General features: G+C 38.7%; 1 protein-coding gene across 2 annotated transcripts in view; it reads left to right on the forward strand.

The window, feature by feature from the left end:
• LOC106883303 (uncharacterized) overlaps nt 1–14,667 on the forward strand; it is a 22,866-nt gene that overhangs the window by 2,052 nt on the left and 6,147 nt on the right. Inside the window, exons 1-10 of one of the 2 annotated variants that reach the window (XM_052975908.1) lie at nt 2,091–2,137; nt 4,986–5,076; nt 6,788–6,985; nt 7,490–7,849; nt 8,859–8,981; nt 10,310–10,441; nt 11,152–11,305; nt 11,648–11,834; nt 12,681–12,766; nt 14,329–14,445. In XM_052975908.1, the coding sequence (XP_052831868.1) occupies nt 2,106–2,137; nt 4,986–5,076; nt 6,788–6,985; nt 7,490–7,849; nt 8,859–8,981; nt 10,310–10,441; nt 11,152–11,305; nt 11,648–11,834; nt 12,681–12,766; nt 14,329–14,445 (1,480 nt within the window). In that variant the 5' untranslated portion in view covers nt 2,091–2,105. Of the gene's footprint in view, nt 1–2,090; nt 2,138–4,985; nt 5,077–6,787; nt 6,986–7,489; nt 7,850–8,858; nt 8,982–10,309; nt 10,442–11,151; nt 11,306–11,647; nt 11,835–12,680; nt 12,767–14,328; nt 14,446–14,667 lie in introns of those variants that run through there. The other variant, XM_014934262.2, reaches the window with a different exon arrangement.

Consider the following 14,667-nt stretch of genomic DNA (forward strand, 5'->3'; position numbering starts at 1 on the left):
AGAGAGAGAGAGAGAGAGAGATGGTTGAGGGTATGACTAATTTACTTGCACCATCTCTCGCCAGTGAAAATCATTTAAAGTAACGATTTATTTGGAAGAACATTTCCAGGCCGAAACGGTTTGTCTGGAATTTTAAAGTGACAACATGACGCTTGGGTTGTTTAAATTATTGAATAACAAATTAAATGGCCTGATTGAGAGTCGGTGAATTTTTAATAGGCTGTTTTTAGATTGGATTCTGAATTTTGCAAAGGATTGCATATTCTGCGAGATGCCCGCTCCAAAAAGTTTTAAAAACTGATCTCGTATATAATTTGAGTAGTGTTTTGTGGTATCTGTTTTCTGTGTTCTGAATGTTAAGAAATATTGGCGGTTCCATAAAAGAAGAATAGAAACCTAATTCCTTTATATGGTCCCAAGAAGAATTGTGTTCTTACACTTTGACTCAAGTTTTATCTTGCTGATCAAAATTTGACTAGAGTTTGTTGATAAACTATTTCATAATTTATTAGAAATAGAGCGAACAACAATCTCTAAAAGAACAATAGTTCTCCTTTTGCTTTTTTTCTCCCTCAAATTGCTACTTAAAATGTCTAATAGAAATTTTACGACGTTGAAACTGGAATATTTCATTTATTCAGAAACGGTAAACATCTCGATTAAATATATAGAAAGCTACATAAAACTTGATTCAGTTAGATCTATTTTAACCTATAAATCCAATTTATTCTCTGTCTTATTAGACACAGAAATCATCTTCCTTCTATATGTATCCACTGGATTTTTTGAAACAGCTTTTTTTAACAGCTTCTGGAGTGGCGTTCCACTGCAGTCACTTCTGCCTTCTGTATTCAGTGGAAGTTAAAATTGGAGTTGGAATTCATTATAGTTTTAAATAAACGAGTCACTTGATTTCATAGGAATGCAAACGCCTAAGCCCGCATGCTCCGTCACATTCATTCTCTCTACTCACATCCCATTTATCTCATATATCCTTCACTACAAATTCTCCGCATCTTTTGAGCCTTTCCTCACAACTGATCCTCTCTCTATCTTCACCATAAAATCTCCTTCCAAACTCTTTGTATTAACTGCAGTGAGTGTGAGTGTATTCATTCCGTCTCTCTGCGCTACGATTTCAAATGCCTTTCATTCTTTCGGGGTCGATAAATAAATTACCAGTGCAGTACAGCCCTCCGCCCTTCAGTTATCACATCTTGGATGTCCGTTAGGTCAGGGTCGAGAGATGTCTGTGTCTGCTCACGATTACTCGGGCACCTGAAACCTTTGCAGAAAGTATGCGACGTTTATATTACGTCAGCCTCGGCTGCGACGATAAACACAGGAGTTATATAAATATATATATCTATATCTATATATATATATATCTATATATATATATATATATATATATATTAGCGAGGATTTCGAGAGGCTGAGGACAAAGACACTTTTGGTGTCTCCATCTTCATCAATACATCTGATAGACCTAAGGAAATTTGCAACCCTTAATATTTGCACCCGGAGTCGTTTAGTATATATTTATTCAGAACCTTTTTCTTAGGATCTTCACTGTTATATATATCACCTTGATCGACCGGACTGTCGGGCGTCATTTCGACAGTCCGGTGGTCACAGAATGCCGTCCATTCCTCTCTGGGTTGTGCCTTCCTCATCTATGTAGCTCCAAGCGCTTATTTCGTCAACTCACCGTTTTGGAGGCCTTCCGAGTGACCTCTTCCGCTGGCGCGGATACCACTCGACAACAGCGAATCCACTGTTTAGCGGTGCACCGAGTGACGTGTCCGGCCCATCTGAACTTCTGCATTCAGTGATGATGTCTCCCACACCAGATTTCTCTCTGATCGCTTTGCTCCGGATGTGTTCTTTCAGTGACACTCCCAGCATCGATCTTTCGATAGCTCTTTGAGCAGTTACCATCCTCTGCTCCTCTCTCTCTCTCTCTCTCTTCGTCGTGGTCCAGGTTTCGCTTCCGTATAAAATTGCAGGTAAAACCGTGCTGCTAAAGAGGTTGGTGCGAGTGGCCATATCCAGCTTTCTTTTGAGCGTTCCATCCAGCCCTTATTCTCCACGGGATCTCCTCCATGTCTCGGCGCATATTTATCTCTTGTCCAAGGTAGACGTATTCCTCCACCTCCTTTCTTTCATCGTCTCCAAGCATTATTCGGTCTCTTACTGAATATTCGGACTGCATGAACTTAATTTTCATGCGGTTCGTTTTTCGGCCTACTTCCGAGTTTTTCTAATGTCCAGCTCCGTCAGCATGGTCTGCAGCTGATCTGTTGTCTTGGCGACGGGCACGATGTCGTCAGCGAAACGGAGGTGGGTTAATGGCTCGCTGTCGATGTTCACGCCACGTCGCTATCTATTCGAGACACGCGGTGAAGAGTTTCGGAGAGATGGTGCCTCCTTCTCCACCGGGACTCTTATGGGTGACGACAACAGAGATGTGTCGGTGGTACATCCAGAATTCGTCTCTTGCAGAAGTTGAATCCTTGCTTCTCCAACGACTTCAGCACTTCATTGATCTCGACGCTGTCGAAGGCCTTCACATCGTCCACAAACGCGACGCACAGACGTAGTCTGTATTCCTTCACTCGTTCCAGTAATTGGATCAGAATGAATATATGATCCATCGTGCTGTAGTTTTCCCGAAAGCCTGCTTCTTCCCTTAGTTGTAGTTCATCTAGATGTTGTGATAAATAGGTTTAGGATTATCTTCGTGGGGGCAAGAGGCATTATGGGACGATAGTTCTTCATAACTTCGCTGTCTCCTTTGTTGTACAGCAGGACGGTTTTCCACTCTTTTCCATTACGATGGTATTTTCCTTTTGTTCAGATAGTGACTAAATCGTTCGGCGAGGATTTTCCAGGGTTCAACAGTCCAGATGTTGTGCCATCTTGCCCTGTGCTTTTCCATTTTTCACCAAATTGATGGTCATTCGTCTATAACATTATACACTTTAATACATCCACTCGATTGACAAATATTGAAGTGCAAATTTTACGTGACCTATGTATTCTGATGACTCTCTCTCTAAATCTACATGTGTGTGTGTGTGTGTGTATAATGTGTGTATGTATATCTATATATACGTGCGTATATATACATGTGTTTACACTCACATCCATGTACACACATTCTTATGAAACCGTTATTTCTTAACGCCCTCTCCTTTAACTCTCTCTCTCTTCACCACTTCCGTCAACGAACTTCTACGCTTTGTACGATTTACTAGAAATAGAAGCCAAATCTTCTACAAACTAGACCCAACAGTCTTAAAATGAAAAAAAGTAGAGTATAATTTGTTAGTGTAGACCAAAATAGGATTTGACGGGCAACACTTGAAGTATTCGAAGTTTGAAAGTGTTTCGGTACCAAAAACACTACATAAAAAAATGTTGCCCGTCAAATCACAAGGATCCCCAAAATACGTCATACATTCTCGGATGGTCAGGCATTTAATCGGAAGGTGTGCTTGACGACGACGACGACGACCTACCAAAATATCGATAGTCATATCAATCAAAGTATCGTTGTGACAACACATGTATTGATATAAAAGATAAAGCCTTTACCTGGTCTCGCGACTTGCTAGAAATAACAGCAAAATATTCCCCCAAATCATATCTTACCGTCGTAAAAACGGGACGCCTCGTATACGGCAGTCCAGATTAGCCAATGCCTGGGAAAAGGCATGAAGGTCATGGTTTGAATGTCTTTCTTCCTCATTTTGCTCGATCAGGGTTAAACAATATTTTATCTACGAGAATTGTGTATGTATGTCTGTAATGTATGTTTCAATGTGTGTATGTGTATATGTCCGCGTGTATGTATGTGTATACACACACACAGCATAACTACAGAAGCGGCTTGTCTGTAACTTTGATCTCCCGGAATTTTCTATAAAAAACAAAATGCTGTTTTTAATGAACTTTTCCAGAGATATATCTTACATGATATTCACCATTACAATTATTTGGGAATAATTAAGAAAAGAAATTGTTTGTGTGAGGAAGTGGTCATTCTGCCCCACCCCACCAACCTTGTTACCAGCAGATATTTTAATGACATTTTCTAAAGATACATTTTTCAGGACGTAGATTAAAATCAAATTTTTGACATTTCCTCCAAGGGTATTAATTCTGAAAATTTCAAAAAACAAGCTTATGCACTTATAATAGAAGTTGTGCAAAAGGGTGGCTTTGAAGCTTAGCTCCTGTGGAGGGCTCTTCATTAGGTCTTGGGCCCAACTACGACACCTCATGCTTTGAGTACCTATTAAATTTTATTAAACTTGATCAATATTTTTCAAGCAATGAACAATTTTCATCAAAACAATGATATAATTTGTCGCCTTGGAACTTATTGTAAAGCTGCAGGATAAACAACAGGACTCCAACTTTTTCCTCCATATGTCAGCTATGCAATCACCATAACTCTGTATTTGGTAGGCAGAAGCTGAAAGCAATCCGTGTTTCCGTAATATGTGATTGTTGTAAACAACTCTCACTGTCATACAAGTGGTGTCTTTCATTTCCAATTTTCCATGGAAACGTGTCTAGCCACAGGGAAATAGGTAAGGGTTGATAACAGGGAAAGGACATAGAAAATCTGCATCAGGGGATTCTTCAAACCCTTGCAAGCATGGAAAAGTGGACGTTAAAATGCTGATAATAACAAAAATGGTGATGATATATATATATATATATATATATATATATATACACCTAATTTTCTGTCTACAAAATTTCACTGGTAAGGCATTGTTTTGCCAAATATTTTTTGTAGTGGAATGAACCCATGACCTCATGGTTTTGAAGCAAATTGCTTAACAACCTGACGAAACTTACTCCTTGGTTCTATGAGTACATTGAATGTCACAGTAGTGACATGGAATGGAAGAAAAGGTTATTTTTGTCATCTTCCTCATATATTGCCATTATTCTCCTCTGTGTTTCAGCTTGAGTGGATACAATAGTCTGAATGATCCACACTTACAAAATTATTTCACCAACAAAACTGTCACCAACTACTTGAAGAAAGCTGGAGTTGTAAGTATATCTTGTAGCTAGTAATTCCAATTTCTTTCTTATGTTAAACGTCTAAAATGTGTGACACAAGTTGCTAATATATATATATATATATATATATATATATATGTATATAAAATCCTTTGTATCTTCGTCTGTTCCCAATGCATTGTCAAATGACTCAACCAAATCGTATCAAATTTTACATGGTACTACTACTATCACACCCCACGAGTGGAGTGTCAAAATGCGAGTATTTGCGTATATAGATGTGTTTTACCCTTATTGCCTTTTTACACTTTTTTCTGTATTTTGCCTTTAGCCCTGTTTTTTCTTGAGCATGTGCATATATAGACGTGTGTATGAACCTTTTTTGTGCACGCGTGTGTGTGTGTGTGCGCAAGCGTGTTGCGCGCGCATGTGTGTGTGTGTGTGTAAGCGGGTAGGTATATATTTTTTGGCGAATGTGTGGGTGAGCATGTGTGTGTTACAAGTGAGGGTGGATGAGTATATACATATAGGCACATGTACATTGGTGTGAGGACGTGTGTAGGCTTGAAAGAAATGAAGGTAGCATGTCCTGCTGGATGTGCAATGTTTGTGAGCATGTATGACAGAGTCTTTAGAGGAAAATTGTGAATAAGAAGCATCAGATGTGGTGTGCAAGAGAGATGACTGCGCTGGTATGGTCATGTGATGCATATGGACGAGGACAGCTGTGTAAAGAAGTGCTGATCTCTAACTTTGGAGGAAACTGTGGTAGAGGTAGACCCAGGAAGACATGGGAAGAGGTGGTGAAGCATGATCTTTGAATTTTGAGCCTCACAGAGGCAATGAATAGTGACCGAGACATTTGGTGATATCGAAGTGAAGTCGTAGTCATGGCTGATGCTGGTGTCATGTAACTGGCACACATGCCAGTCACACGTAAAGAGCACTGTTGGAGCATTGGGCCCCACAGAGGCAAAGTGGCCGAGTTCCTTTCAAGCACTGGGCCTCATTGAAGCAAAATGGATGAGTTCCTTTTGAATATTGGGCTTCATAGAGGCAAAGTAGCTGAGTTCCTTTTGAGTGTTGGGTCTCACAGAGGCAAAGTGGCCGAGTTCCTTTCAAGCACTGGGCCTCATTGAAGCAAAATGGCTGAGTTCCTTTTGAATATTGGGCTTCATAGAGGCAAAGTAGCTGAGTTCCTTTTGAGTGTTAGGCCTCACAGAAGCAATGACTGAGACCTTTGGCATTATGTCATGCTTGAGAAGAAGAAGACCCTTCAAACTGAGCACAATCGCAGTCATAGCAGGTACTGGTGTCATGCAAATGGCACTCATGCCAGTGGCACGTAAAAGCACCTATCACACTCTCAAAGTGGTTGGCATTAAGAAGAGCATCTAGCTATAGAAAACCATACCAAATAAGACTGGAGTCTGGTACAGCCTTCCAGCTTCCCAGCCTCGGTCAAACTGTACAACCCATGCCTGCATGGACAGCAGGCGTTAAATGATGATGATGATGATTATTATATGTATATATATATATATATATATATATATAGATAGATAGATAGATAGATAGATAGATAGATATATAGATAGATAGATAGATAGATAGATAGATAGATAGATATATATGTATATGTATATATGTATGGATATATGTGTGTGTGATATATATATATGTTATATGATGTTAATTATTGACCTGTTTTTGTTTTCTTTTCTATATATTTGTTGTTTAGGTTACTAGAAAGGGTGAGATTGTGCCAGATGCTGTCTACAGAACAAACATGGCAAATGCAGAGCGCCGGAGAAAGGCCAGGGAACAGCTCACCCAAGAACTATTGAATAAATCCATTAATCTACAGCGCAAATATGAAAGTGAAATACAACATCGACTTGAAGAAATAGCAAAACTGGAGCTTATTCGAAAGATTCGAGTAAGCCATTGCTTGTTAATTAATATCGTGGATATTTACGACCCAGCAGTTTCATATCTATTTCTAATCCAGTGTATGTGTGTGTGTGTGTGTGTATTTATGTATATATATAATACAATGTAATATATATGTGTGTCGAATACTGTAATGAAACAGCAAGAGCTGGATATGATGAAAAACTTAAATATATGCCTAATAATAATGTAGTGAATAATTTTAACAATAACAACTTGAAAACACATAGTAATAAGCAGAATCGAGAACCTTGAATGACTGTATTTTAGCCAAAGCCATGAGCTTTTCAGCATCCCTTTGTGTATATAGTTGGAAGAATGTTTTAACAAGGATAAAAATTGTGAATATTAACTGAAGAAAGGATTCAGTACAAGTGTAGTGTGGAATATTATTAATAATTTTAACATTATTAATAGAGACCATGTGTGTGCATTGTTATTGATATTATATCTATATCTATATCTATATATTCTTTGTTTCTTTCTCCAGTTAGAAACTCGTACTTCAAATAACAAGTTTGGATTTAAGACGAAAGGCAAGAAAAAACCGAAACGTTTGCGTGAGAAAGAAGAAGGTGCCATCAGTGGTGGCAAGAGAGGGGATGAATCTGTGGAGCCAAATAGTCAAGCGACTGAACAACATGAAACCAGTCCTGAGGGTGACACTTACACGAATGGTTCCTTCAGCTACATGTCTAATGACTACAGGACTAATGACTACATGACCAACACTAATGACTACATAACAAATGATGGCACGACCACTGACTATATGACTAACGATTATAAGACTAACGATTATATGACTAATGATTATATGACTAATGATTATATGACTACTGAATGTACAGTAAGTAGTAGTGTTTATCTTCCAATTTGTTTCATTAATCACCCACCTCACTTTGTTGTTGTTGTTGTTGTTGTCGTCATTACATGTTTCTTTTTATTTTATTCATTTGATTTTAATATTTGTTTTTCTGTTCATTTTCGAAATATTTTATATTTTTTATTTCATTTTGACATCTTCCACTCATCATCATCATCATCATCATCACCAGTATCATTGTCTTTATTTTAATGTTTTAAGAAAGTCCTCTTTTATGGCTAAGCTGGGTTTCTGTTATGTCATGCAACATTGATCCTGGCAGCTCCTGCCACACCATTTTCATTCAGCCTGCATTGGGTGTTGGGTACGATTGCGGCCAAGTGGTTAACATGCTTGCTTTGTAGCTACATGGTTTCAAGATCACTCCCACTGCATGGCACCTTGTGCAAGTCTCTTCAATGCTTTGTGAATGAATTTGGTAGGTGGAACCTGTGTGAAATATCCTGTTTTATAGAGGATTCCACCTTGAGCAAGGCTCTTCTTCTAGCACAGTGTCTGGCTAGTCAGTGCCTTGTAAATGAATTCGAGAGATGGAAACTGTGTGTGTGTGTGTGTGTGTATGTTTTTGTTTGTTTATGTACCCATATCTTAACAGTTTGGCAATGGAATTAATGATAAACTTATGGGGTTGTTTCTGAAAATTTCATCCCCAAAACCTGAAAGTGTAGCCTGTGTTGTGTCTGTATGAAAAGAGAGTCACTCATCTGCTGATCACTGAAAAGTGAAGGAAATTGGACTACGATGATGATCCCTTAATGCACAATCTTGTAGACAACACTCTCCCTCTTTGCCTTATCCTCATTTTCTCTCGCTCTTCCCCTTTCCTTTCAACTAATCACATGACAGCGTTACAGACGGGCTAAGTAACGGAGGAACAAGCAGAGTTATTATAAGATAAGCTATTTATCAAGCAGCACTTTTATAAAACATTTAACTCATGTGATTTCTTGATGCCATCTTTGTATATTTACAGCCCGTGACAGATCACACCTGCTCGTGTATGAACTCCTCTTACCAAGAAGGCTCTAGGCTGTCAACGTTTACGGATGAATCATACTACAGCTATTGCTCTGAATGTGATAAAGAGTGCATGGTGGTAAGAACAGTTTGTTGTTGTTAATGTCATTGTCATTAAGTTGCTGAGCAAGCAGAATCATTGGTGTGTTGGACAAAATGTTTAAAAGTATTTCTTCTGACTTATGTTCTGAGGTCAAATTCCAACAAAGTCATGTTTGCTCTTCATCCTTTCGGGGTCTCAATTACATTGACTCCCAGTTGAGCACTGGGAGTCAATGCAATCAACTTAAACCATCCCCTCCTCCTCCTAAAACTGCTGACCTTGAGCAAAAACTTCAAGTCGTCATTATTGTTATTACTGTTGTGCTTTGCTTCAGCTACCACCCAATCAGATTGGAGCATTTGTTATCCAGCTTCTTGTCGAAGGGATGTTCCAATGATCAGGTGCTCCCTTTACTGCCAGTACCCTCTCTCTCTCTCTCTGCAAGGCACACCATGTCTGTTGATGTGCAGACACAGGCTCAGTCTGTACCACCTGCAAAGATTCTTTGATGATGAACATTACTGTGTGACATCATCATGCCTTAATTGGTATTCTTTTCGGCCCATAATATATTACAAAATCTCACCTTTATTACTGCACAACCTGTTCATATCACTTTCTGCCGTATCATCAATCCAACATTTACCATAATATATCCTAAGTGTTTGTTCCGATACAGCACAGATGATTACTTTTGTCTCTGGCTTCAAGTCACTACTTCTCAGCCAGTGTCACCTTTCATTAGCATCAGCTCACCTCCCTTGCAAACTGCCCATACATCTTTTTGTTTTTTTTGCCTTTCTATTTTCTTCTCTCTTCTTTATTTCTCTTTCTCTCCACACACGTATTTCTCCTGACCAAATTTTCTCACTCCAATCAGAAATGGTTCTATGGCACTCTTTTTGTTTTGTTTTTCTTTGTCTATAAAAAGATAAAATTCCTCCACTTCAAACTTCTTCCAATTTTAACAACTTGATGGTTTATTTTATGTTCCCTTTTGAAGACAATTTATATTTTGGAAAGGCTTGATTCTCTTTAATGCTTGGGAGAGTCGTTGCCAGTGCTGATTCGAGCGAGGGCATTGCCAAAGCCGCTGGACTGACTCCTGTGCAGGTGGCACCTAAAAAACACCACTTGAGCATGGCTGTTGCCACTACCACCTGACTGGCCTTCATGCCGGTGGCACGTAAAAGCACCCACTACACTCTCGGAGTGGTTGGCATTAGGAAAGGCATCCAGCTGTAGAAACTCTGCCAGATCAGATTGGAGCCTGGTGCAGCCATCTGGCTCATCAGTCCTCAGTCAAACCATCCAACCCATGCCAGCATGGAAAGCAGACGTTAAACAATGATTTAACTTTTCAGGTCGACCAAGATGACTTGCTGCCATATTCTGGTAAACCATGTCTTCAAGATCCAAACACTTCAGTCCGATTCCATGATGACACAGTTGCTCCACTATTTCCAACAGTTGACTGCATGTTATGTCCTTGTGAGGTAAGAAAGAAATCTGACAGTTTTCTTGTTTTGCCTCAGTTTTTCTTTTACAGCTCAGCCAACAAAGACCCTTCTCTTGTCAACAAGAATCCCCTCTGGCGAAAAGGAGGAGAAGGTTATCTTGTCTTAGCAAGGTACAATGTAGAGTGAACAAAGGATTCTCTCTTACTAACAAGGGATACTCTATAGCAAATTATATGAAACCACATATATCCACATATCCACAAAAAATTCAGAAAAGATTCTCAAAATAATTTATCCTAGGATTACTAATGGTGCTAGAAAACAACTACTTGTCTTTGACAACCAATAAAACCTTAAATGAAACAGCAATAGGTACAGTAGTCACACCCTCTTTTGTAACACTATTGTTGGACTTTTTACATGAAAAAAAAATCTATGTGTGATGAAGAATTATTTTGATATGAGTTTTCAAACCTATTTAAAATAAGAATTCATGTTTGCTGTTTGATATTTTGGAGCAGAAATGAGGAAGATCTTATAATATTTTAAGAATTGGTTAATAATATTCATGAATCCACCAAATTCATAACGGAAGTGAATGGAAGGAAGTGCCATTATACTTTCATGTATGATTAATATTATGGTCAGTTGTAGTTATTGTTGGTCTACAACAATAATTTTGCTGATGATTGTTTTGTTAGTCAATCATAAAACAATGCTCTAAATGTTGTCTCTTTTAATTTTAGACATGTGATGAAACCTGTTGCGAATTGCCTGTAACACTCATGTTTGTGGGCTGCTGTAGCACTCGGACTGATGAGCCGACTGAAATTCACATTGAGCAGCAGCATAACTGTGATGCAGTCTTTTGCGTCTACCAACAGTGTCACTATATGAAAGGTAAGTTATAGTTAAGTCTGCATTCAAAAAACACATTGTATTTGTATGTGTGTATACATAACTACATGCATATATATGTGCACACACACATATACATGCATATGTATATATTTGTATGTGCTGTTGGGTAAATTGGATTGCATCGTTAGAGAACTCCTCCCACTCTGTGATTTGTTACCTCTCTCCCTCGCCACACTATATTTTAGTGTGCAGTTCATGAGTAAACTTTATGTCCCATCGACCCCCACCTCCTTTATTCTACTGTATAAAAAGAAAAAGATGTGATATGATAAGAATGCCCTCTACCCATCACCAATCTGTTTCTCTGCTTCTGTTGCACAGATATATTTACATTCGTATCACACCACGAACGTGATTTCCCATTCGTACTGTATGTTTACCTAAATGGACTGCTGCACATGAAATTAAACACATGCTGTGAGTACAAGCATTTGCCCGGATATCGATTTGGAGGGAAGCGTGGCCAGTTTATACTTGTCGATGTCAAAGGGACATCAAGCTGTACACTGTGAGTGTTAATGAGTTTTCTCTTTCATTTGTAGAATTGTTTTTTGGTTTTTAGTTAATGTGGCTTTGCTCGGGAATTACATTTTGATTATATTGAACCCAGCACTAACTTCAGTTTGATACCTTATCTTATTGATCTCTATATACTGAATGGCTAAGTCATCTTCTTTGATGTAAAGCACACAACCTGACAGTATTTTCCACACTAATACACAAACACACACATACAGCTATATATATGTGTGTACATGTATATTATATTATATATATATGTGCGTGTGTCCCACCTGCACAGGAGTCAGTCCAGTGGCACTGGCAATGACCTCGCTCGAATGTTTTGTTCACGTGCCAGTAAGGCGACGCTGGTAGCGATCAACACCATTTGAGCGTGGTCGTTACCAGCGTCGCCTTACTGGCACGTGAACAAAACATTCGAGCGAGGACTTCTTGGATGATGCATTGATAGAAGTGACAGTAACAACACTGCTTGTAGATTGTGAGAGAAATGGGTTGTTAAACACACATAGAAACCTGTTGTGTGTGGCTTTGTTTCGACATCACGCTGTGGTCGTAAACAGGCATCAGTATCATACAAGTCTTCCATGGAAAACTGTGCAGATCTGGAGAACTGTTACCTTGCTTGGAAATGGGTGAGGGCTGGTGATAGGAAGGGTATCTGGCTCTGGGAAATCAGCCCCAACAATTTCCATCGGATCTAGATAAGCATGGGAAAATGATGATGATGATAATGATGATATATGTGTGTGTGTGTGTATTGGCTTAGTAACCTTACACTTTAACTTTTCACCTGCTCAGACTGTAACCATTGTCTGCTGTCATTTTTCAGCTGTGAAGAATCCTTTACTAAGTTTCAGGAAGAAACCAGCGAATCAACAATAGGGGTTGGAAATATTAAGATGGAGGAGGAAATCGGTACGTATCTTGCAAGAGTTCTTTTATTTCATTGGAATAGTTGTTGTTTAGTCATGTCAGCCCTAACAAGTAGTGCAAAGATCAAAAGTATTCATTGCCATCTTATTTTCAGGTATAATGCATCTAAGACTGCATTTTCAAATATGTCCTATTTTTAACACATTGAGCAATGATGCAGAAGCACATAGTCTGCACTAGTGTTGATTAAGTTGTTATTTGTGGTGTATGCTTGTCTTTGATGCGAGTTTATCAAATGTCCTCTCACATGATCTATGGTCCATCTGTTGTCAGAGGATTTTGTTAGTTTCTTTGTTTTTCCCCACTTTCCATGATCACTGGAGAGTTTTGGATGAAACCAGTGCGTCCTGATTCCCCTTCTAGTTACTGTCCTTATGGATTTAGCTAACAGCAACACAACTGGTGTTTGAAGCATTTGTTAGTGAACCATCCCACACAAGTGTCCAACAGACAACATGTGACATGACTCTATGACGTCTTCAAATGAATAAGGTAAATGTCTGGACAAAGTCCTGGGAAAAGAGGTATTGGAAAATTATGAAGGGAGAAGAGGTTGAGTAATAGCAAGGAATGAATAAGGAGGAAGCTGGTGAGAAAATCTGAGGTTAGCTGAAGATTGGAAAATGGTTGAGGGGGGGGAACAGGTTGTGTCCTCCCTAAGGTACAGATTTTGATTGGTTCAAATGAGCTATTTGACTGTTAATTATCTTCAGCCATTTTGTTACCACATACCTGTTGAAATACACCTCCTTTGTTTCAATTAATGTTGAAAATAAAGGAAGAATTGAGTAAAATAACTCATTATTAGGTTGAATGTTTTGAACATAAATTAACCTGAGAGTTTGATGGAAGCAATTAATGTGGATCACTTTAAACAGGAAGTTTTTATTATAGAACCAGGGAAAGTGGTTTCAGGTAGGTTGGTATCAACAGGGTAATCAATGATATAGTGCAGTATTGATGAATAGCTGTGAGCCATTGATTCTTCAGATGGCAGCAATGTGACATCTATCCATTTATCGGCTTTTCATGTAACACAGTATAGGATAGCATTGTAGTATCATTGTGTTGTGTGATATTGCAAGAGTAGAAATACAGTGTTGTGAAATCCCAAAACCCTTAAAACCTTCTTCTTCACTAGTTTCTGCTCAATCTTCCTTCTCTGATCATCCCCATGTGTTTTTCATTAGTCCTCTCCTGTCCTACATCAATTTTGTTATAATTCTCCAATCTCTGCCTGACCCCTTCCTCAATTAATGTCCCTTCTTTCCTGCACCTGTTCTCCATCACCATTCACATACCATTCCCTCCACTATTCACACACCACCTCTCTTAAACAATTTACAGACAACTTCACCAGTATTTCCATACCAGATACTCTATTATACATAAAGCAAACCCTCAGCCCTCTTCTATTTCTCCACTGTCCCCACGTGCCACCAATCTCATATTCCACCCACAGTGATCCCTGCTGCCATTACTAATGTGCTGACTAACAGTCATGTGTTCATACTCGCATTTACTACCGATCTTTCTTTCCACAGTCATTGATGTACCCCGCAATGAAGTTGCTGAAATCTGTGTCCCAGTAGAAAATACTGAAATGTCAATGCTAATTGACCTGGACGGCCAAAAGGCAAAACTCAAAGATCCTGAAGGAGGTAGCTACCAAATTATCAAATGTTCTTATTATAAACGTGTGTGTGTGTGTAGATATATAATTGTTGAGGTAAACCACTACAAGTTGGAAATAGAGGAGTAAAATCAAAAGCAGAACAAAGACAATCGAGTATATATATATATATATATATATATATGTCTATATATATATATATATATGTCTATATATATAGGTGTGTGTATGTCTCTCTCTCTCTCTCTCT

The sequence above is a fragment of the Octopus bimaculoides genome, chromosome 23 (genome assembly GCF_001194135.2).
Source record: "Octopus bimaculoides isolate UCB-OBI-ISO-001 chromosome 23, ASM119413v2, whole genome shotgun sequence".
NCBI lineage: Eukaryota > Metazoa > Mollusca > Cephalopoda > Octopoda > Octopodidae > Octopus > Octopus bimaculoides.